The sequence below is a fragment of the Spodoptera frugiperda genome, chromosome 12 (genome assembly GCF_023101765.2).
Source record: "Spodoptera frugiperda isolate SF20-4 chromosome 12, AGI-APGP_CSIRO_Sfru_2.0, whole genome shotgun sequence".
NCBI lineage: Eukaryota > Metazoa > Arthropoda > Insecta > Lepidoptera > Noctuidae > Spodoptera > Spodoptera frugiperda.
This window is the reverse complement of record NC_064223.1, coordinates 10,768,835-10,793,677: the sequence shown is the minus strand read 5'-3', so window position 1 is coordinate 10,793,677 and position 24,843 is coordinate 10,768,835. Positions and strand designations below refer to the sequence as shown.

At 36.8% G+C, this 24,843-nt stretch overlaps 1 protein-coding gene across 1 annotated transcript; it reads left to right on the top strand.

Moving 5' to 3' along the window:
- Positions 1-5,166: 5,166 nt before the first annotated feature.
- LOC118262217 (gustatory receptor for sugar taste 64f-like) lies at positions 5,167-24,459 on the top strand. The gene is made up of 12 exons (XM_050697357.1): positions 5,167-5,249; positions 5,749-5,867; positions 6,287-6,463; positions 7,271-7,428; positions 8,140-8,262; positions 8,908-9,065; positions 9,746-9,802; positions 10,396-10,651; positions 11,203-11,295; positions 15,124-15,550; positions 16,071-16,268; positions 22,890-24,459. The coding sequence occupies exons 1-10, from the start codon at positions 5,167-5,169 to the stop codon at positions 15,190-15,192; spliced, it is 1,293 nt and encodes a 430-aa protein (XP_050553314.1). The 3' UTR covers positions 15,193-15,550; positions 16,071-16,268; positions 22,890-24,459.
- Positions 24,460-24,843: the final 384 nt, after the last annotated feature.

The following is a 24,843-nucleotide window of genomic DNA, read 5'->3' as shown; positions in this document are numbered from 1 at the left end:
AACTACCAACGAAAATTAGTTTGAACGAGATATCATTATTAGTTTTTAAGAAATAAAACATTTTCAAAAACCGCAAATATAACTTTGTCGTTCATACAAACACTATGCGAAACCAAGTTATTTTATAACTTTGATATTATGTCATCTACTTGCTGCTACGGAACCCTTCATGGGCGAGTCCGACTCGCACTTGGCCGGTTTTTTAAGTAAAGAGAGATGTTGCAGTATAGTTTATCGGAGATTCCGAGGAAGGCTACGCGACACCACGCAGCGTAACACGACGCCGACGCTTCGTGTGCACTAGTTTTTAAATTATTAATCATTAATATAAGAATTATGTATTTATAGTATTTTATGTTTTAGTATAGTATTATTGTATTAATATGGGCCTTCGTTGCCTGATGTAAATCAATAAATAAACAATAAATAAATAAAAAATAAATAGTTTAATTATTTAGTTTCCAGACAATATACAAGTTATTCAAATGGAGCAACTATTTAGATAATGTGTTGAATTATTCATAGTCAGTTTTTGGTGGCCAAACACAAACCTATTAAATAAAAAAGTCTAGCTTATGTGCTATGCCATGTTGCTATGGATGCGTTTGGCTTCCACGAATCATCTTTATTGGCACACATAGCTTAGCACTTGTGGAAAGAGACGGCTTACTTATGCTTACTTTGAACAGAATATCTATGCGAAAACCAAAATAAACGTGACAAGCATTTCGACACAATAAAATGTCTACAAAATTATAGTTGTAACCATAACAAAGTAATCGATCTTCCAACTGTTTCTATATCAAAGTCACAAACGCTCAAAAATCTTGACGTACTTCTTGGAATAAATGTTAGGAAACCCAGATTCTTAGCAACATGAAACAAAATAAGCTGACGACGCATTTTCTAAATAACCACACCCTTTATTGTGTAGTAAACCACAGCTTAACAAAATGTGATGCAAAATCTTGTCGTACTGTCAAGCGTTTCGATCGAGGTGAAGAAAATAATTTACTCTGTAATGCTTAGGTATATAGGGTTGTATAGAGAATATTTTATTCGTATTATTTTCTTTGTTTGAATAAACTTCGAAAGGTTTTGTTTCGTTTGTGTAAGTAAAGTTTATATTCGCTGAATAAGGGTTATTGGGTTTTAGCGTTAAACCTGCTTTGCTTGTAGTTTATAGTTTTTTGTTTAGGCTCTGGTCTGTGCTAGTATATACTGCAATACCAATAGATATGTCTGTAATTTGTAAACGTAGTTCTTTATTCGTCTTATATTTACGTCGTATTATAATTACATAATGTTCACCAATACATATCGTAGTTTTAATGAGAACATTTCAAAATTATATCCAAGGCTACTGCGACCTATAACAGTCAATTTTGTAAACAAATTAATTCATCAAACTACAAAAGCGAATTAACACACCAATCATTTTAAGAATCGAGTATTATCGCTATAATAAACGAGCTGCCGATTATTAATCGATAATCGTTCGTACCCGAACTACTATTCGATTAATCGTACCCCGCATCCGATTGTCGATCAATCGGTATTTTATGAACACTTTACGATGAAGCTCTTTGTTCTTCTGACATCCAATTTTTATAGTCCAGTGCGTCACTATAAGCGAATAATTTTATTATCGGAAAATATTTTCAATGGACATTTTTCTCGGTAATTGTACTCACATGTCATGTTTAAATTCAATTTATTCGACCCATTTTTAAACTTTAGTTCGTAGTAATTTACATTATACTTTTCTATTTCAAGAAGTGTGTTTCAAGTATGGGAGAGCTATGCTTCGGTACGAATGGGCCGGATCGACCGGAGTGATACCACGGCCTCACCAAAAACCGACGTGAAATAACGCTTGCGTTGTGTTTCATTGTGTGAATGAGGTTACCGGAGGCCCAATTCTCCCCTTCCCAATCTTCCCAATCCCCGATTCCCCAACAACCCTTAAATTCCTAACCCCCAAAAGGCCGGTAACGCACTAGTAACGCCTCTGGTGTTTCAAGTGTCCATGGGCGGTGACGGTTGCTTACCATCAGGTGATACGTCTGCCCGTTTGCCGGCGTGTTCTATAAAAAAAAGAAGGTGTAACACATGCTACAGATGTTTATAAGAGCTATTTTTTATTAGATCTAAACCTAAAACGGTCAGCAGTCACGTTCATCCCAACTTAGAACAATTACTACCCACGCAAGTAAAATGTTCTTAAGTCGGAATACTCAAACGCTATTCAATTTTCAGACGCTCTCAAAACTAGTTCTGTCCCTATCAATTATTTTTAAAATGACAGAGATAGCACGATATTTAAGTACAAGTTAAAATTGAGTAGCATTTCAGTATTCGGGCGTTATTGTTGTTTCTTAGTAACGTGACCGTTGAGTGTGAGGCGATTCCTAAGTCCAGTCAAATCTTGTTACAATTTTAGATAGAAGAACACTTTCAACTGTAGTAAAATCCTCCGTAGCATGACAATAAACTTTTAGTTAGTCAGAGTCTGACACTCCTTCTCCACTCGCCCCAAGCGGGAGAAGTGAATAGATAATTTTCCCCATTCACAAAAAAAAATCGTGTGTAATATCAATCGCTTTATGAAACACCCCTTAATAATAAACAGGATTAAAAATAAATTAAAATCTGTTCCACTAAAATCTATTAACAATCACACACCCTCTACATGGTAAATAAAACATCAAAATATTTAATCAATCAACACCCTTTACGTGACGTGTCAAGTTCCAAAACTATGTTCCAACAATGTTGAAAATTTGACGTGTCGTGATAAAATATTCACATTTTGACTGTAGGCATTAATCATTTGAATAAGGTGACATTAGTACAAGATAGTTTCAAATTGTAGGCTCGAAGGTAAGTTAAATATTGTAGTTACTTTGTTTGTGATTGTGTCTCGGGACATTGTAGAACAAACGTGTTTGAATATGAGCTCTGAATTCGGTAGGCAGCTTAATGGTTGGTAGTTTTTTCTTTATTAATTTTGATTTTAAATTCGTTTTTGTTGTTTTAGTTAACTTTTTGTGTCTCTTTCTGTCGTACTAAGTCATTTCGACACCAGCAATTTATACTACGCTAACTCGAAATTTGGAAAAAACTTTTTTTATGCCAAGTTGCTTAAAATGTGTGTTTACATACGTCATAAAAAAATTGAGAAGAAATATGCAAAAATAAGAAAGTTACAAATCTTATAAAACGCTAAGTAAAGGTACTTTTTGAAATCACTCGATTTATATTACGCCAACTATTATTAGCGGAGTGTGCGCGGGGATCACTTTGGTCAAAGTCCGTGCAACACTGCACTAACTCATAGTTAGCGTAGTTTAGTGCGTTCGTGTGTATACTTGTTTGTTTGTAAAATGAACGACTTAGCGACTTTGACATAGTAAATACTTATGTGTTAACGTATTAATTAGTTTATTAATGGTACGTTGACTATTCTTTTTGTAAGTAAGTACATGTTCTTTATAAAATATTGAAATATGCATCAGATGATTGATCATGCACTACGACGTCCCGTACTACACTACGCTAACATAAGTTAGACGTGTATAAGATGTAAATTTTTTTTGATGAATTACGCTTATATCCGGCTAACTTGAACTAATTCAAAAAATAGAAATAATTAAGAAAATATAAATATGAGATATTACAATGAATAAATTAAATATTAAGCATACCAAATTTCAAAAAAGTATCTTAATTAATGTAAAAGTTATCACATTTTTCCCTTTAAACGCCTCTACTGTAAAGTACGCTTTTTGAGTTAGCGCGGTATAAATTGCTGGTGTCGATTTAATGGGTACTTAACCCAGGTCTTTAGAAATTGTTTTCGGAACAAAATCGTTAGTCAGGAATACGTAGTTTAACTAATCACTAAATGTGTCTGAGTATGGCAGTTTGCGTATGTTGTCGTGATTTTGACTGAATATAATAATACAATAAACTATGGTATTTATTTAGTCAGTCAGTTGTTTATGCATTTACCAAAATATTGGCGACAAATCACTTTAAAGAAAATTTTAAGATAATTTCAGTAAGCTTTGCACAGAGAGGAGTGAAAAGTGGGTAGGGAGGCCTTTGCCCTGCAGTGGGACGATCACGGCTAAGAAGAAAATAACATTTACCTAATCAATTATAGAAAATAATTTAGTTAACTTAGAAAACTAGTTTAAAAATAAAAAAAAGCTCAAATCAACGAATCAAATGAAATTAGTTGGTACCTAATCAAAGGACAAATTTCGTCAAATAGAAATAGAATCAGGCACGAATGAATCGGAATACTTAAAAAAAAAACTAAAGAAGTATTTATTTACAGATGTTTCAAAGGAATTAGAGATTATTAATTTCAAAGTTTTACAAGAAAATCATCCGAACCAGTAAGTGTGTAATGAAGTGAAATATTTTTTATGTTTAGTGAAGAATTTTTAGTACATTTTTTGTTTCTTCTTTTACAGTGCTACTAAACAGGGCAGCGCCAAACACTGGATTTTGGACGATGGTAAGTAAAGTTTTGCTTAAGTTAACAATTATTTGACTGCTCATTTAGTTCAGTGGTTCTTTGGGTTGGTTTCCTTGAACCTTCGATCAACAATACCAACTGAACAAATATTGTTGTTTGATTGGCAAATATCAGTTACTCTCAATTTATGTTTGAAGTCGCATTCATGGAATATAATCAAGTTTTTATACCAGTGTGTCTCAACGTTCCTAGTCAAGGACAACTTTTGTAATTCTTGTTAAGTTAGGGAAACTTTTAATTTATCTTGATTTGTTGATGAGATTGTCTCCTTCACTCATATGAGTTGTGACATTCGCATTTTTGAAATTATGTAGTTTAACAGAGTGCAGTCTAGTGTACTTATTTATTTTCATTTTCCGGACCATATTTTGTCGTCTGCGGACCACAAGTGGTATACGGACTACCGGTTGGAAACCACTACCTTATAGTAACACATTTTTAGTAATAAAAAATAAACAGCCACATAATTCTTCAAGCTAATATTTATTAGAGCCATTATTATAATTTTAAGTAACAAAATTATTATAATTTTTAATTACAACTTATCTATTTCAGCCGCTCCAGATGATGGCCGCAAAAATAAACCCAAAAACCAATTCCTTACGTTTCAAAAAGCAATGAAGGTGCTTTTCATTGGTGGTACATGCATAGGACTGAATCCAGTCACGGGACTTACACAAAAGGACTTGTCTAAAATGAGGTACATTTCATCTTTGCCTAAGATATCCAACTGCTAAACAAAAATCTACTCTAAGTCCACGACTTAACTTTTTTTATTGTGTAATAAAGCCTAATGCGCTCAAACTATTCGCATATCAACTTTTTTACAATTATGGTAAGCGTCCACAGGCCCGCATCGTACGCATCGCAAGGATCGGACAGATCGTATCAAACGAATTAATTTTTCAGACTGCGTCCGCTGTATCGACAGCGTTCGGATTGCTGACGCCACTTTCACTGGGATTTTTGGCATCGGCATACCGTATAATGTACCAACATGTAGGCATTTTTGGCATCGGCATTCTGTATGACATCATCGGTACGCATCGCGTACCATCGTGTAGGCATTGCTGATGAGCAGTCCGTACGATGCGGGCCTGTGGACGTTTACCTTCATTGAACAACGTATTCTTTATTTTATTTAAATTTTAACTTTATTAAACTAGATCAATGTAATCAATTTTCGACTCTATTCCTAGGTTCACAAGGTGCTCCTGGAAGCTTTTGTTTGCTGTGGTAATGGCTATTTTCCAGTCCATAGGAACCTGCTTATGTTTCTACAGGCTGTTCAGGATGCCATCGTCTCTTTCTGCTTTAGGTATAAGAAATAATTAAGCATATATATTATTATCATTATAATTAAAAAGAATATTAATGAATAAAAAGTATAATTTGCTTGTTAAAGTTCTGGTCTGTTATCTACCAACTTTGACAATAACATATTATTATTACATAGTCCACCCACATAAGGTGTTCTAACAAAATATCTGAAACCACGGCTATTAATGAGATGTAAACCTAATTGAAATACCCCGTAACCTATTTAATTTCCTGCTCGTTAAAGAAACATTGACTCTACTCTGCATAAAGTGAAAAATACTAGTGCTCGACAGAGACAATGAAATATGATCTGGAATAACACATTGGCTAATTTCTATGTCATGAGACCGCAGGCGAAGACGCTGGCAGAAGCTAACTTGACTTTGTAAACTAACACAAATATAATTATTTTTGCAGCTTTCGTAATATTCTTTTCAACAGCCTCCCTCACCACATATTCGTTTATGTGGATCGCCTCAAAATGGCCGGCTCTGATGAAGGAGCTGATCAGCTCTAAGCTGGATGAGTACATTGACCCTAACGTTATACGGAAATGCAACATAGCGTGCTGTGGTTTCATGGGAATGGCCACCAGTGAGTATCTTGGGCGTCAGTTAGTACCTTAGCTCATTGAACGCCGTGCTGGTCACCGGTGACTGACGTTAGCGGAGAATTTGCCTTCAACAGTTTTCTATTGGCAGTCAAAAACTTAACTCAAAGAAAAGATTATCCATCCGCTCCTAAAATTTATTAGTTTTGCTATAAACTCCATGTAATAGAATTACCATACATTGCCGTTACCAGTGGGGTACTTTTTGGGGGTTAGGAATTTAAGGGTTTTTAAGGAAATTGGGAATGGGGGTAAATAGCCTCACTCACACAACAAAATACAATGCAAACGTTGTGTCACGTCGGTTTTCTGTGAGACCATAGTATCACTCCGGTCGAGCCGGACTATTCGTGCCGAAGCATGGCTCTCGCACACTTAAAGGTTCTTTTATTAACGCATTTCAATTTTTTCTGCCTCATTGCGAGCTGTCGCATGTGCGAGTGGTCGCATGTACGAGTGGTCGTATGTGCGACTGCCGGACAAGGGGTCTCGGGTTTGATTCCTGGGTCGGACAAAGTGTAACTGGGCGTTTTTCGGTGGTTTGAAAAATGTTCAGTAGTAGCACGGAGTCAGAAATTGTGTCCAGCATATAGCAATAGGCTCACCCCCTATTACGTGCGACTTATAACAATAACACAAATGATGAAAAGTGGGTGTACATTGTACAATGGCATTATGTGCCGTAATGTGCACCTCTGCCTACCCCGTCGGGGACAAAAAGGCGTGACGTTTCACACAAATACATTAATTTAAGAAAAATACGATTGGTTCCCATAAAATTTCTCTTCCAGTGGAACACGTGATGTCAATAATATCGAGGATCGGTAGGATACTGGAGTGCAACGGGGATACTGGAGTGGATGTGGGCGAGGTGTTCATCAAAGTGACGTCACCGTGGCTGTATGAACTAGATGTGCCTTACATTGTGGGTCTTGCAGTTGTTTTGCAGGTGGGTTAAGAACTCGTCATCATCATCATCATTATCAGCCGAGAGACGTCCACTGCTGAACAAAGGTCTCCCCCACCAAGAGTGGTAAGGGTAAAGAACTAAGACAAAGTAATTAGTTATTACCGAGTCTGGGACCTTAGGTTCGGTGCGTAGGATTAAGAATTATTGAAGTTATAGAAACTTTTCGGTAATAGTATGGTGCCTGAAATCTCAGTCTTACTAATATTATAAATGTTAAAGTTTGTGAGTTTGTGTGTATGTTTGTAACTCAATTGTACCAAAACGACTAAAGAAATTTTGATTAAATTTGGAACAAAGTTTTTGGTGTGAATTAACGCATGCTCTACTTATGCACGGGAATGCGGGGAATCCAGGTCCATGGGAATGCGGATGAAGCTATGGGCAGAAACTAGTTGGCATTGCATGGGAGTTGGGACTCGTAACAAAATAAGTAAAAAATGTCTACTACATTATTCAAATGTACCTTGTGTACCTTTGTTTAGCTCATCGAGAAGTAAAAAATGTTATGATATACATATTATACTTATGTTATGTTTTACTATGAACTGTTAATGATATGGATAAGCTCTGATTCAGTGAACAAAAAATTAAGATAACCTCTTAATTTTTTGTCCTCTGACACATCAAATTTAACTATTCTACCAATTTATTTTCAAACTTATATTTAATAGAATAAGGTTTTATTTTCAGTACTTTAATATAGTGGCGACAGCTACTTGGAACTATGCAGATATCTTCATTGTGAACATGAGTCTGTACCTCACTTCGATATTGCAACAGATTAACAAAAAGATTGCAGCCACTGCTAGTAAGGTAGGACATATACAAAAATAAATATGGCTAGTCAAGTGCAAGTCACAATATTTTAACTACAAAAACATTCTTTATTGAATTTGTATTAATTGCTTAACACAATATGTGGCTAAAACATACTTAAAAATGGTAGTCTAAAAGTATAAAATAATTAGCGTTTTGGTGTTATTATTAAGTTAAACTAAATTTGATTTTAAAAACTAATACAACTTAAATTGGAATTCTATAAAATTACTAGGCTTCCTAAAGGTAAGTGTCCACAGGCCCACATCGTACGCATCGCACGCAACGGATTTTAGTTTGACTTGTATAGAAACTCATACAACTGCGTCCACTGATCCGCATCGTACGGGCCGCATCATCAGCAATGCCTACATGCGATGCGTACCGATGACGTCATACAGAATGCGTACGATGCATGTTTTTTATTTATTTTTTTATTTTAGTTTTTATTTTTTGAGGGTGGAAAATCATCCAATGACTTCTCCCGCCTTGGGTGAGCCGGGAGGGAGTGTCAGACTCTTACTGACTAAAAACCACCCCGTTCCTACTCCTGCCTTTCGAACCAGAGCCACGATGCAGGCCTGTGGACTCTTTCCTTTAAACTTCATTAAAAAAAATATTTTTCTTATATTTTCCTTTTAGAACTATGTCCCCGCATCAAAATGGGGAGAGTTAAGGGAGGACTACACTCGAGCTATGAACCTGGTAAAACGGTTTGATGACGTGCTGAGCGGGATCGTGCTGATATCGTTCGCTAATGATCTCTTCTTCATATGTATGCAGCTTTATAATATACTAGCGTAAGTATATATATTATCTTGTATTTGCGAGAGTTTTTTTTGCAAAATGGCATATAGGAAATATAAAATACTTGAGGATTATCCAATGGTAGGTAGTGATTTTTAGTTTGAAACTAACGCTATTCATTTTTATTTCTGTTGCCATCAAGGTGTGTTTACCTCATTGTAATATCATGTTAAATTTACAATTTTAGAAAGGGAAACATTAACAGCTGTACTGAATATTAGTTTTTGTGAATTAGGAGTATTTCAAACTATATTATCTATGCCTCATAGTAAAGATGCTGTAAAAATGAATCAATTTGTCCGTAAGTTAAAGAGAACCTAATGTTTCCTTTCCTGCTCTGTTCTCCTTTTAGGGTACGATGAGGCTGGCATGATCATGTTTGATTAAAAGCCTCGAAATATAATCAGTAAAGATAAAAAAAAAATTACAATTTATTTATTGTGCCTTATATAAACAGATTGTTTTAATTTATTTACCCTTAGTTTTGTCTTGTAGATATAACAGCACACAGTGCCGTTAAAATCACAACTTTTTTAGAAAAAGGAAACAGAATAGCTAATAAGGGTCTACGTTATACACTACATTTGTACAGTTAATATTCCACAGACATTTTAACATAAAATCTTGTGAATAACTTTGACTATGACATTTTGTATACTTGATTTTGTTGTAGGAATAATATAAGAACTACGCAAGTTCTTACTAAAATGTGTCCAGCATACGAGAATAGGTGAGTGAGAACAACAATTATCGAGAACTGATCTTGAAAACCTACTTTAATTGATCTCTCACCCGTACTAATAAATTAACTTAATAAAATAAACTTGAATAAAATTCTGATAAATAACTTAAAACTAAAACGCAAACAATTATCCAATTAATAAAATAAATTTAATTTAATAATAACATAACTATTAAAATAAACATACGACACGTGTTGCACTTTTATTTAATTATTTTCAGTGAGAAACTACAACTACATTTTAAACAAATGATTTCATTAGTTTTTCTTTGGTTTAAAAACGATTCAACGCTTCATTAATCAAGAGGTTTCGAGGTTGCATGAACAAAGTATCATTTTTCTTTTCCCGTTCCAAACCTATAAATTATACCTAGATTAAGCCTAAAATGGTACTAGAAAATTATAAACCTGTTCCATGATCATGGCAATGCGTTTTGACAATGCGTTTATAATTATTTGTGAACACTTGTGAACGGCTACACGCGTTACCGTTAATAAAATGTATGTAGTAATTAGCGCGCATTATCAAATCGCGCGCTTAACTCTTGCCGTATAAACATGAGCTAAGACTAATTAATTAGTAAGTTCCATTCAATGTGCATTTCTACCGTCCTCTTCAAAAACTACAAAGTTTCTTTGTTACTAAAAACCAGGTTAAAATTTTCATTTTCCAGTTACACCCGATACTACATATACCCAGCTTACCTGACGTATTCGTCTGTGTATCTGTTCGTTCGATTCCTGGCCGTGGCACTGGTGGCGGCGCGCATACATTCAGCGTCATTGGTACCGGGGCCCATCCTGTTCGCTGTACCTGCCACCTCGTATTGCAAAGAGGTTCGTTGCTAGTCAAAATTCTTTTTGGTAGTTTTTGTACCTTTTTCGAATTTTGAAGTTATGTTTGAAATATTTACGGTATTTGGATGGTTTAGACTGTAATAACGATTTTTTTTTTGTATTTACATTCGTTCTCCACGGACTCGTATTTTTTTTTAATATATCTTTTCGCCTTGTGTATCGAATGGTCGCCGGTTCTTGGATTCGATTCCCGAGCAAAATGTATTAGCTTTTCAAAATATATTTTTTTTAAGATTTTTTTTGTGTAAGACAATAGACATATCCCCCTCTATTTCAAGTAGATACGTATTATCGTTACTGGTGAAAAGTTTACATTATATATCACAAACCTTTGATTTACTTGTATGCACAGTTGACAGTTTTATAAACATTTCTTTGAGTATAAAAAAATAAAACACTACATTTATGTTACCCGTGTGATTTCTTCTATTTTACGATCCAATTCGAATCGTGAGATTTGTGTGCTTTAGCGCAAAAAACGTGAACTCACTTCTATGTGCCTTGTTTTAAAATTCCTTTTACTTTGACAGGTTGAAAGGTTTCAGAACCAAGTGAACGATGGGGTCGTGGTCGCGTTCAGTGGACTACATTTCTTTTACATCACTCGAGATTTGGTACTTACCGTAAGTACCTATTATCGGTATCGTCGATGAGGTACCAATACCTCCTAACTGACAATTTAGTACAAAATTACTTTTTTATTACAATAGACATAAAACTCATATTCGCATCGATTGAATTCACTCTTATATATAAGGCTTCTTGAGCTGTGTCAAAATATCTACTAAGTGACGGAATTCATTCGTTTGTATGTAGTTGTTTTTTATTTTGTTGTAAAATTTGATTCTCAACACTTAGATGTTATTGGTTCTTCATCGACAATATACATTTCTATAAAAACTGCATGATTAGTAACTATAGTGCACAAATGACTTAGTGTCGATTCATATCCGGAGCTGCGGACAACATAAAAGGTTACCGGGGTTCCGGCTCAAAGCAGAAGAAGAAACGGGGTGGTATTTAGTCAGTAAGAGTCTCCCGCATCACCCAAGGCGGGAGAAGTCATTGGATGACTTTCAACCCCAAAAAAAAATCGAGTCGATTCATATCTGGCGAAACATGCGTCACCTATCATCGATTGCGTAACGTTAGAACAGACAAATGTATAGAAAAATAAAGAAAGAAAAATAAATAATGTATACAAAATGTCAAGTAGACCGTTCACACTTAAGCGATAATACGTTAGTGCGATCGATGATGTTCTCTCGGCGTATTTTACATCAGATATGAACCGATCCTTACTCAACTAGTACTACGACGCCACAGGTCACACGAAAATGTCAGCCACTCCTTTTAAAATACTGACATTCAACTGAATTTGAGTATTACTTGATACCGATTCCAATTGCGTAAAGGTCAAGCGAAAAAAGCCAAATATTTGAAGAAAAAATTAAATGTCAATGACTTCATTTAATTTTTTATTTCGGGAATTCCTTGTTCAAAAATAAATATAACGACTTCGTCTTGCCTTGTTAAGTATTGACATTTTTTTTGAGGTCAAAATAAAATTTGTTGCCTTTTTACTGGTAATTTATACAAATTATGTTAAACGAAATAAAGTAAGCCATCATTATGCTATTCATAATAATGATTAAAAATATTCCTTTTTGGAAGACTCACAATTAATTATAGATATTTACGAACATATTATTGTTATAACAGCGTAGAAAATTAATAAATCCTATACATCTTACTAATGTTATAAATGCTACAGTTTGTCAGTTTATATGTGTATATTTGTTACTCAATCATGTCAAAATGGCTGAAGGGATCGTAATGCAATTTGGACCAAAGGTAGATTATGGTCTGGTTTAATACATAGCATACTTTTAATCCCACGGGAAGGAGGGCGAAGCCGCTGGCAAAAGCTAGTGTTGAATATTTGAATATGAATGATTACAATCTGCACTTATTTAATCAATAATAATTATTCTCATAAAATAATAAAATTTCAATTTAAAAATATTAGTCTTATCACAAATATAATATTAAGACACTGCATCAATCATCAATTTTACTTTTACTGTTTAAAAAATATTCACGAACTTCAAATAAAAATAAAGTATTGTAAGTCTAATTTGAAACGTCAGCATAATTTAATTTAGTAATAATGGAAATGAAATTGATATGCAAGCTTAAAACAATAGAGTTTTTAGCTAGTAAACTTGTTTGAAAAATAAAATATAACAGAGATAACATCAATAATCCTCTTTAAATATTTAAAAGGAATGATTTTTTTCTCTTTTCAACCCATTTTTTATCTGCACATTAATATATATTTTTTTACCTTAGTTAGCAGTAATAGAATTGACAATGTGATGTGCACTGAAATTAAAAGATTCCTTTGGTCCTTGAAAACTAATAGATCATTTTTTTTTTATTTTAAGCCGGTAAACGAGCATACAGATCTGATAGTAAACAATCGCCGTCAACCCTGAACACCCGAAACACCAATGGCGTTACAAGTGCGTTGCCGGCCTCCGGTCGAGCCGGCCCATTCGTGCCGAAGCATAGCTCACTCACAGTTACTAAGCAGATTCATAGATTAGATATATTTAGATTTATATTTAGCGAAATATACATAGTAAGTAGAAGTATATTCATTTATTATCAAAATTCCAAAACATACATTTTATGACCAAGGCCACAATATCTTTTGATCTACTACTCTAGTGAACATAAGTTTCGGACTGCCCTTTACCAGCTCACTGAGCTGCAATAAATTGTACAGGACTATTGTTTAAATCTGTTATTTCTACTTCAGTTCATATTAGGACACGAATATGTATATGACTTGGCTTTTAAAACTTTCTGCTCTTTTATCTTTTACAATGTGATGGAAAATGCAACTACATAGCTTAAAACCTTGTACTAACTCCTAAATCAATGGATTGGTTTTGGTTGTATTATATTGTTGAGTAGACTAGTAAACTACTTAATTTTCTACAGAACTTTCCAAATCTCCTTACATAATTATTTAAATGTGGGAGAACCATGCTTCGGCACAAATGGGCCGGCTCGTCCGGAGTGTTACCACGGCCTCATAAAAAACTGACGTGTAACAACGGTTGCGTTATGTTTCGCTGAGTGAGTTTACCAGAGGCCCAATTACCTCCCTTGCCAATCTTCCCCATCCCCGGTTCCCCAACAACCGGCAACACACTTGTAACGCTGGCGGTGGTGATTGCTTACCATCAGCTGAACTTTCAGCTCGTTTACCAGTTTATAGTTTACGGGAACACGTCGTATCTTATACGATTGGCCAGCAACGCACCTTTAACTCTTCTGGAGGTGCGAGTGTCCTCTGATTGCTTACCATCTAGTAAATCCGGAGCTGCTGACTACCTAGTGGGTTTACCGGGGCTCCGGCTAGAAAAGCAGAAGTAAGAACGGGTTTTTTTTGTCAGTAAGAGTCTGACACTCCCTCTCGCCTCACCCAAGGCTGGAGAAGTCATTGGATGATTTGACCCCCTTTGAAAAAACATCTAGTAGATCGTTTATTCATTAGCTCCTTGAGAAAACATATTTCTAAATTCTAAATCGGAACACATGTAAAAGCAAAAGCAAGTACCTAAGACCATAACAATTATCCCAACAAAGCACCTAACATTTACCCAATGAACCTTCCACACAGACCATCTGCAAATCATTGTATGAATTCGCAAATCAATCAAGGCAACTGAATGGAAACGTCCACTAGGCTTGGATGACTCCCGTCATTTGGTTACTGTCACATCAAGCTAAACATAACCAGTTTATCTTGGTCTCGCTTTTAATGATCTCTCTGTGCGATCAAGGGTCAGTTTATACTGGTTATGTGTAGTTCTATGTGTTACCATCTGTACAATGGAGACTGACAATACAGGAATTCGTATCGTTGTACGGTGAACGATTTTCATCTCTAGCTTTTGTGTGATAGATATTGTGAACAATTGCGAGAGTTTAGAGTTTCTGGTTTTAGGAGTAATTGGGGATTTGTTTGTAAAAAGTATATTTTTATGAGTACTTCGTTGATCTAGTGATTAACGTGGCTGCCAAGCTAAAGGCCCCGAGATCGATTTCTGGGTCGTCTAAAGTATTGTGAGTACTTACGTTATTTCCAAATGTCATAGATATCCTCCAGAATTTGGAATGGCAATTCAATTTTTTTTTTTTAATTTTAAAATACGTCTAATCGCTTTTCCCGCCTTAGGCGAGGCGAGAGGAGAGTCGGACTCTTATTGACTAAAAGCCACCACGATCCTACTCCTGCATTTCGAGCCGGAGCCCCGGTAAACCCACAAGGTAATCCACAGCTCCGGATATCAATTCCATAGGTTACGTTTAAATACGGTATACAAACAATCATTCTGTCTTATTCTATTAACATTAAACCTACGTTTTTGTTACAGATTGCCGGCACCATAGTTACGTATGAACTGGTACTTCTACAGTTTAGTACGGACGATGGAAAGTCCTAAATTATAAACAAAACCTCGACCATTTTAATTTCTTCTACAAACTTGTAAAAAACTTCTCGCTCTATATTTTATAACAAAAAAGAAAAAAACTTTTAAAATAAGAACACAATGTTACCAACTTTTAAATGTAAAAACTGTTGCCTTGTTCTGAATTCGAATTAAAAGTAAAAAGTTTGATTGAAAATAGTTTTAAAAATGTAACAATTGGAATACTCGATAAGTCTAATAATATAAAATAGAGAATTGTTCTCGTAAATAATAAAAAAGCAATAAAATAAAATTGTGTTTTCAATTGGAAACTGATGTTCCATTGTTGGCATGTTTTTGCCAACTATCCCAATTTTGTTGGTAGTGATTGGTAAGTTTTTCTATTTTAAATTTTAGTTTACGGATTATTTGATTGAAATATAGGGTTTACGCACCTGGATTGTTCGAGAAAAGCTCTATTAGTTCTAAGATTTTCAATTCACACCGGAACTCATAAGTTTAGTAGTGTGCACGGTAGATGACGGATTTGTAAATAGAACAGACAAACAGATAGACAGATAGAAGTCATTCTACTATGTCCGAGGATTAACAAGTTCCAAACACACTCATAATTTTAGGTTGCATGTTTGACAAAAAATATTTCATAATGGGTTTCACTTTGATTAATAAGGCATTACAAAATAACAGACAAAGGCGGCCCTTTCCCCCCTTTCCCCAATCTTCCCAATTCCCTATTCCCCAACAACCCTTAAATTCCTAACCCACCAAACGATTGGCAACGCACTTGTAACGTCTCTAGTATTTCGGGTGTCTATGAGCGGCGGCGATTGCTTACCATCAGGTGATCCGCAGGCTCGTTTACTGGCTACTACTACAAAAAAAATAATCAGTTTTAGTGGAAGCAGTGCCGATATCTGACTTACTTAATGAGAACATGCCAAGCAATCGTGAATGTAGGAAAGTATGCCAGGATCTGCCCGAACTAGATCTGGAGCCAGTCTGCATGATGTTCAGCCGGTATAAGAAGGGATTCCAGTACTTCGTCAACATGTGTCATGCGAGACGAGCTGTCTGCAAGGAGAATGTTTGTAAGTATATAAAAGATAGCTACTACCGCGCGGTTTCACCCGCTCTGCTAGGCTCCTATTGGTTATAGCGTGATGTTTTATAGCCGTTAGCTGTCCTCGATAAATGCACTATTCAACACAAAAAGAATTATTTAAATTGGACCAGTAGTTCTGGAGATTAGCACGTTCAAAAAAACAAACAAACAAACTCTTCAACTTTATAATATTAGTATAGATACACACATACCCTAAATTTACGTCTCTCAATCCCCATCCCCTAGTTGACCGGCTTATACCTTAAAAAAGGAAATAAATTTAATAATAATGTCTATTACAATACATCATAGATGATCTATCCAAATATAAAAAAAAAAACCAGAAATCTCAGTAATTTTCTAGTTATTAATTTATGTATAGGTCCAAATTGGAATTAAACCAGAAATTGATAGGTAACGTAAATTGAATAATGCTGTACCCAACTCACATTTTTTTTATTTATATAATCCACAATCATGGTAAAGATATTAAAGATTTATTCCCTATTTAATCAACGACACAGTCTAGCTACATACTATACAACTGAACAAAGTATATAGGTACTATTAATGCCTGAATTCTCTCGCAAGAGCCTCTCATTGTGAGCTACTTAAAAATTCATTGTGTTACAAAACTCACACTTTGAAGAGGCGAGAAACCTTTGAGTAGGCGAGTCAGCCAAACTTTAAGTACACGCCCAAAAGAACATTCGAAAAGGTGAACGTTTTAAGAAACGAGTTTGGAATTAAGTTTGCGATGAATTTTAAGTGCCTGTGCCTATACTTGGTAATGTTTGAGTGTTAAGACTGGAAACAAATGTATTTTGTTTCATTTTTGTATGTATTACATAATGATACAATGCTAAACTCCAAATTATAGCTGATCAAAAATCATATCTGAGACTATTTGCCTTCCCTCCCTTATCCCTAATCAAAATCAATCAATTATAAATAAATAAATCAATTTGATCAACAAGTATAATTTTGCCTATGCTTTGAAAATGTATAAACATCATCAACAACCTATAGTAGCCATTGCTGACAAAACCTTAAGAACTTTTTTCACACAAAGATGGTCTGAGCATCACCACACTTGTTCAATGCGGTTTGGCGATTTCATACTTGTAATTGGAAATTATAAGCCCAGGTTTCCTTACGTTGTTTTCCTTCACCGTTTATCAGTGGTGTCCAAAATAATCTTAGAAAGTACATATAACCGTTGGTAGGTCCTGATATGATCCTGCACTCTCATGCATAAGGAGCGGGTGTCTTAAGCCTGTCAGCCGCCACGATATTTTCAAACCTCTTTAATATAAAAGTTAACAGTTTATTTAACAAAACGCTTTAATACAAACCCAGCATTTAATACTAACACTGAATATATTATCATTAAGTAATATTACACACACTGCTTTCTGGGGGTTAATGCGTTAAGCTGTGTACACACTAGGCGACATCTGTGTAAGATTACAGTGTAATCCCGGTGTTTGGGTCACGATATAATACGTGTGTAGATGGCCTTACGCAATCTTAGATGTTTGTTACAGACGCAGTTTGGTAGTTATATATTTACATAGCTTCCGCCCGCGACTCCGTCCGCGCGGATGTCGGTCTTCGCGTGGATGTTTTATTTCTCCATTTTGTGTAACTTTGACGATGACATCTTATAAATATCTATTGGACCCAAATACGGCGAGGCCCATAATAATTAAGGATTCCCTCTATTGAGCTACTGCTGTTGAGCTCGCGTTCTGTAAAATAAAACTGAAAAATAAAGATTTTTTTCTACGTATTTTTCCAGGATAAAAAGTATCCTATTTTATGCCCAGGATAGTAAGGTAAACTTATACCAAGTTTCATCGAAATCGAATCGTTAGTTTTCACGCGATGCCTGAACATATATAGAGAGACAGACAAAAAAAATTAATCACATAATATATTTGGGTTTGGTACCGATCCAGTAACACCCCCTGCTATTTATTCTTTCATTATTTTCAATGTACAAAATTGACCCTTCTACAGATTTATTATAATATAGCTTTTGCCCGCGACTTCGTTCGCGTGGAATAGTGACTTCCGGCAAATTTTTGGTTTTAACCACATAGTTCCCGATCTCGCGGAATCTCTTCAAAAATGAGATGTAGAAGATATTCCAGGGAACTCTTCAAAAATCAACATAATGAGCTCTGCGTTTGAATTTAATAGATGTATACTCACTTAAGGCATTGAAAAAATAGTTTAAAAACGGACTTAAACTAAAGAAATATTATAATCTTTCCGAACTTAAGATGAAAACTAACTTAAAACTAAAGAAAGCTACGAATTACGAATTTATAACAATTAAAAAAGAAATTATATTACAATCTATCCTCTATGCTATAATAACCAAGCTTAAACTAAATAATTTAAAAGAAACGACTTAAATCTAATCTATCTAATTAATTAATAAATTAGACTTACAATTTTATTAAAAAAACTAACTACAGTAACTACTAATAATCGATATCAAACTAAACCTACGTTAAATAATTTAACCAGAAAACCCAACAAATAAACTTATTAATTGAAAAATACAACGAAACCTTTTTTTTAGAATATACGAAACAGCAGGACTTCTACAGACAAATAATCATACGACTGATAATACACTTTTTCCACGATAGTACCGAAGCGCTCGGCCGATACCCAACCAAATGAATGTAACGAAACCATAGCGCGATCTATTTCGATCCCAACGCTATCTATCGAGGATAAAGACAACTTGGATTATTTATTTATGCTCCGTTCGGGCATTTTCTTTATACTAAAAGTTTAATTATATTGATATTATTTTTTTCATACCTTTTTACTATTTATTTACTTTTTTTCGATGAATTAAAACAATAACATGAACCGAAGTCGTGTAACGATCGACATAGAATTATTTATAAATAATTTATTTCTTATTTTTAATTTTTGATTTTTGAAATAAAAATATATCTATGTCCTTTCTAAGGTTCTAAACTATATCTGTACCAAATTTCAACCAAATCCGTCAAATAGTTGCGGAGATTAATGGTATAAGCATAGAATGTTCGACGTGATTCTTTAATTTGACATAACTTTTTTATTTATGAACCGATTGACATGAAACAAACACTAAATGTAAATTTAAGCATCCCACAATATATTCGTGAAAACCGCATCCAACTCGGATCAGCCGTTTCTGAGATTAGCGCGCACAGACGAACAGACAAACAGACAAACAGACAAACAGACAAAAAAAAAGTTAATTACATTTTTGGGTTCGACATCGACATAACAATAACCCCTGCTATTTTTTTTATTTTTATTTTCAATGTACAGACAGCACTTTTCTACGATTTTATTATATGTATAGATTATGTACTTAGTACTCTTAGCTTAGAATGTCTTGAAAATTCGGTTGTAATGAGTACGACTTAAGACTCATCTTTTTTTAAAGAAAATGTTAGAAAACATTATCCCATACTGGGATTATCCTGTGTCATTAGTGCATTTACAAACTTACAAGTTTACAATATACATATCACACCCATAGCCGTAACAACAATATATTTTCTGTGCGGGAATCGAATCCGCTACACGTTGCGCGGCAACCAATTGCCCAGCCACCGTAACAACTGCAATAATATTCACAAAAAAGAAATTAAAAATTAATTTGCTAAATTCGCCCCAGAAGATCTATTTCAGTTGATTCCAATACATCAAAAATGCCTGCTAGACCATAAATTTTCACTATAATAAAGTACTTAGGTACATAAGAATTATTGAGAGTCATGGCAATCCTAATTTGCGAAAGTACCCTTTATCTACAACTCTGCTTATCCCTTTTGGCGATTAAGTGATATCAGTGTCCTCTACTAATTGAGGACTCTATTAGCAACAGTTGGCACATAGAATAGAACATATTTCATCAGATAACTGCCCTGAACTGTCACCTCGAAAGGGCAATGACCTGCCCCTATGCTAATAAATATAAACATAGGCTCGTTATTGTGGGTTATATAGGATCCTAAGGCTGCTTCTCATCCAGAGATGTGCTATTTAGCATGTACGAAGCTACGAAGATGTAATAGCTAAACTGTGAAACTATCTGACCGTTTCCACTGGTACTAAGCTATGTAGCTGTGCGAGGAAGATTTGCAGCTCGAGTATACAATGTATCGATAGTAGAGAAGCCGTGTATAACACACATCCATAGTACGCATATTTCCATATAAAAAACATAGCTGAGTTCATTTCCACCAGTGCTAAGCTATATGTACCAATGAATATAATTGGTGGAAGCCGCGTAGCATAGTATATCTCTGGTGGAGAAACAACCTAAAACTTTATCTAACAGGGCACAAACCTTGTTATTGTCTACTAAAATACAGGCACGAATAACAAAATCACGAATATCATAACAAAAGTATTTTAGTGAATAACTTAATTATGATGTAATTTTTTTTTTTTTTTTTTTTTTTTTTTTTTTTTTTTTTTTTTTTTTTTTTTTTTTGAGGGTGGAAAATCATCCAATGACTTCTCCCGCCTTGGGCGAGGCGAGAGGGAGTGTCAGACTCTTACTGACTAAAAACCACCCCGTTCCTACTCCTGCCCGTCGAGCCGGAGCCCCGGTAAACCCGCTAGGTAGTCCGCAGCTCCGGATTAGGCATCAGCCCTACTGGGCCCCATCTGTGGTGGTCTGATGGCTCTTTGAGGCGCGCGCAGAACGCGACGCGCCGCACGCACGGGTCTGGTTCTGGTCGGGCGGCGAGCTACCCTTGCTCACCGTCCGCAGACCCGCACTTACGGTGGCCGGAGATCGTCGCGCGATCCCCGACGCCCGAAGTGTCTCTCGCGACGGCTGGGGCGTGAGGAGGTTCGTTCTCTCACGCGCCCCGCCTCCTCCTTAGCTAGCATGACTGCTTCGCAGAAGGAGGAGACGGCATCCCAGTCCCCCTCGCTCCGCACCATGGCTTGTATCAGTGCCGGACGCGAGAGGGCGCCGTCGCCGACCACATCCCTGAGGACACGGCGGTGCTCAGCCCACGCAGGGCAGACCGCAAGCGTATGTTCCACCGTGTCCTCCGGGCGGTCTTCGCAGTGATGACACCCGGGCGTTTCCTCCCGCCCAATCAGAAACAGGAACCTACCGAAGCTTCCATGTCCGGTAAGCACCTGCGTCAGGCGGTAGGTGAGGACGCCGTGGCGCCTCTCTAGCCACTCCTCAAAGAGGGGACTTACCGCTGCAATGACAGCGAGCCCAGCCCTTGGTTGCGACAGTCGCTGCTGCCATTCCGCCATGAGATCGCGCCGGAGCTCATCCCGCCACGCATTAATCTGGCGCGGCAGTGGAGTTTCGCCCCGGCGACGCGCGTCGGCGCGCAAACTAAAGACGCGCGCGAGCACCTTCGCCTCCAAATCCCACGGCGGGAGTCCGGCAAGGAGGTTGGCCGCCTCTCCGGAGATCGTGCGATATCCGCGGATCACTCGAATGGCCATGACCCTCTGGGACGTGAGCAGCGCCCGAGCTGGCCGCCGCATCAGGTTCGGCGCCCACACAGGGGCTCCGTAGAGGGCCATGGACCGCACGATCCCCGCGTACAACCTCCGGCAGGAGGCATTTGGCCCCCCGAGGTTGGGCAGGAGCCGCTTAAGCGCAGCCCCCGTCCGTTCCAACTTAGGAGCCAAACGTCGGAAATGCTCCACGAAGTTCCATCGACTGTCGAGGACGAGTCCTAGGTACTTCATCGTCGTCTCGACGCCGATGGTAACCCCTCCTGCCGTTATTTGGGACCCATCCGGAGGTGGCGCGTTTCCGCGGCCATGAAAACACATGGCCTCGGACTTGTGGAGCGCCACCTCGAGTCCCAATTGCCGGATCCTTGCAACGACCGTCGCAACCGCTCTCGCCATTAAATTGGCCGCCGCCTGGTGCGACCTCCCGTGCGCTAGCACCAGCGTGTCGTCGGCGTAGCAGACTACGCTGACACCGTTCGGGAGGTCGGTGCGCAGCACCCAGTCGTAACCGATGTTCCACAGGAGCGGCCCCAAAACCGAACCCTGTGGAACACCGCGCGACATCTCTCGCCGGTTCCACACACCTTGGTGACCGGGGTAGGTGACGAACCTATCCGTCAGGTAGGCCTCGATAACACGACGGAGATAGGTAGGCACCCGGTGGTACCGAAGTGCCTCCAGTATGCAGCTCCAGGGTAGGGAATTGAAAGCGTTGGCGATGTCCAAAGACACCGCCACAACGACCCCACCCCTGGACACTGCATTCCCCGTCGTGAGGTCTCTTACGCGCATGATGGCGTCCACCGTGGAGCGCCCTCTGCGGAAGCCGAACTGTCCATCCGCGAGGTCCGGCCCGAATCCAGACAGGTGCGCGACGAGGCGGTTTGAAATGATCCTTTCGAAGACTTAATTATGATGTCATAGTGACTTTACTAATCTGCCTAAAGGAATAAAAAAAACGTCTATAGGATTCTCCGTCTAGGGATTTTCTGTCTACGATTACTTCGCTATGAATGTGCCATTGGCATTTCAATCATCTCTCTAATTGAACAGTAAGTTTTAATGTGCTTTTGTTTTTTTTCAGTGTTACACGTAGTTCATCCAAGCAGATGTAAAAAGAGTAACCAATTCTTCCTGCCAGTAGTTTAAGACTCATACTCAATTTAAGATTAACATACATGATTGAAGATAACACAAAGAACGCAAACCGAAGATCTTCAGAAAAAGAAACAGAGACAGGCGTTAATTACTATATAAAAGATATAAGTACACACAATAAACAATAATATCTGGTAGAGAATGCCATATTGGCATTAAGTCCACCTCTGTCTGATTGTACATAAAGTGTAAATACATTTACTCCAATTAAACCAAAAGGCACCAAATACCATCAAATATAATCACAAAGTAATCATGAGAACATAGCCTTAAATCAACCTTCAAATCATAACCTAAAAAAACATCGCAACCTGAAATACTTTTAGCTCTAACACTGTATAAGAAAGTAAGTAAAGAATCAGTAAAATTGGGTTATTCATTTTGCCTATTCAAAAATCCCTTACAAAGAATTTTCTACCCCTTCCTCGTCTTAATTGTGTAGTTAATAAGATCACGAGAAACGAGCCGAAGGAAAGACAGAAATAATGCGAATTTGTTTTGCTCTCTTTCGTGTTTTTTGCTCCGTACCTGAAGTCCGGAGCTAAACGGATTGTCGTTTTCAGTATACTTTTAAAACATTCCTTTTTTAAGTTGAAACGACTAAACTGGCTCAGATAACTGAGCATAAAACCATGTTTTACACACACATAGGCACATTACGGTTAAGACAGAGTAGAATACATTAAATTCGTATAATTCTGTATAAACTGACTAACGGACTACACATTTAACAGAGACCGGACAGCAGCGCTCTTTGATAAATCTGTTATACCATTTAAACAGCAATTGTCAGCAACATGCTTACCATGCGTGGATATTATAACAAATCCTCTGACGTAACGGAGGCACTAAGCCTAGTATGGATTGTGTCTGGTTACACTAACACAACGCTTGTTAGTACAAGCGGAATGAAAACTAAAAAAAATAATTGTGTAGCATGGATCAACGGAAACTAACACCGATTCTATACTGTCACAGGTTGTAGACGATTTAGCGGAATTAAAGCAACATAAAATATTATACAGACGTCCAAATACGGCCATCAGTTTGTCTATCACAAAAATAAATACAGAATGACGATGTTGGTAAAATCTTTCAAAAATATAAAAGTAACAGGAATTCGATGGAATGTAAATTTTTTATAAGTTAAAAATTGAAAAACATGTATAATACGTAGGACAATTATTTTTTGTATCGTGCCAAAATCCAATTATAAAACTGAATGCACCATATACTAAAAAGTCTATAAACCATTGACTGCCTAAAATTATGTCTGATATAGAATGCGAAAACTCTACTTAATGAGAATGGACGCAACAATAACCAAGGTTCCCAAGGTCATTCTAGTTTAGGAAAACACGGAACACAAACACAAAGAGTAACTGTCGTTTCATTCTGTTAATTACGAAGCGACCCCTTTCTTTTTTTCCTCACAAACACCGACTATATTACACATCATGTCCGTACGTGTCCTATGCAAAATATAATTATTCGTTTATAAATATTAATGGACTTCCATGGACCTTCATATGTGGAGCTGTGGTCAGGCGTGTTAGTTTACTAATATAGAAATAATGTATACATGATAAATTTACTAATATACAAATTATGTGTATACAAACAATGACATGTATGAATAATACAAAGATGATGTCTTAAATACAAATATCTATATTATTTTTGATATACATACATGGTGTAAAAGGAACGCACCCGAAAAACGCTACAAAACATTTTGACTTATTATAGCAGCTGTTGACTTATCGGCTTTCGCAGCTCGAATTTTCAAGGTTTTGGAAGTCTTCTCTGAGGTAGAAAAACTAAAAATTTATTGTATTGTTAGCATGCTCTTCAGGTCAAAAACTCGTCTAACATCTCCA

Excerpts from the sequence above, each read along its gene's own strand:
- LOC118262217 (XM_050697357.1), top strand. The coding sequence starts at position 5,167 with ATGAAGGTGCTTTTCATTGGTGGTACATGCATAGGACTGAATCCAGTC. Across the intron at positions 5,250-5,748 it reads AAGGACTTGTCTAAAATGAG|GTTCACAAGGTGCTCCTGGA; the intron begins GTACATTTCATC and ends CTCTATTCCTAG. Across the intron at positions 9,066-9,745 it reads CAGCTTTATAATATACTAGC|GAATAATATAAGAACTACGC; the intron begins GTAAGTATATAT and ends ATTTTGTTGTAG.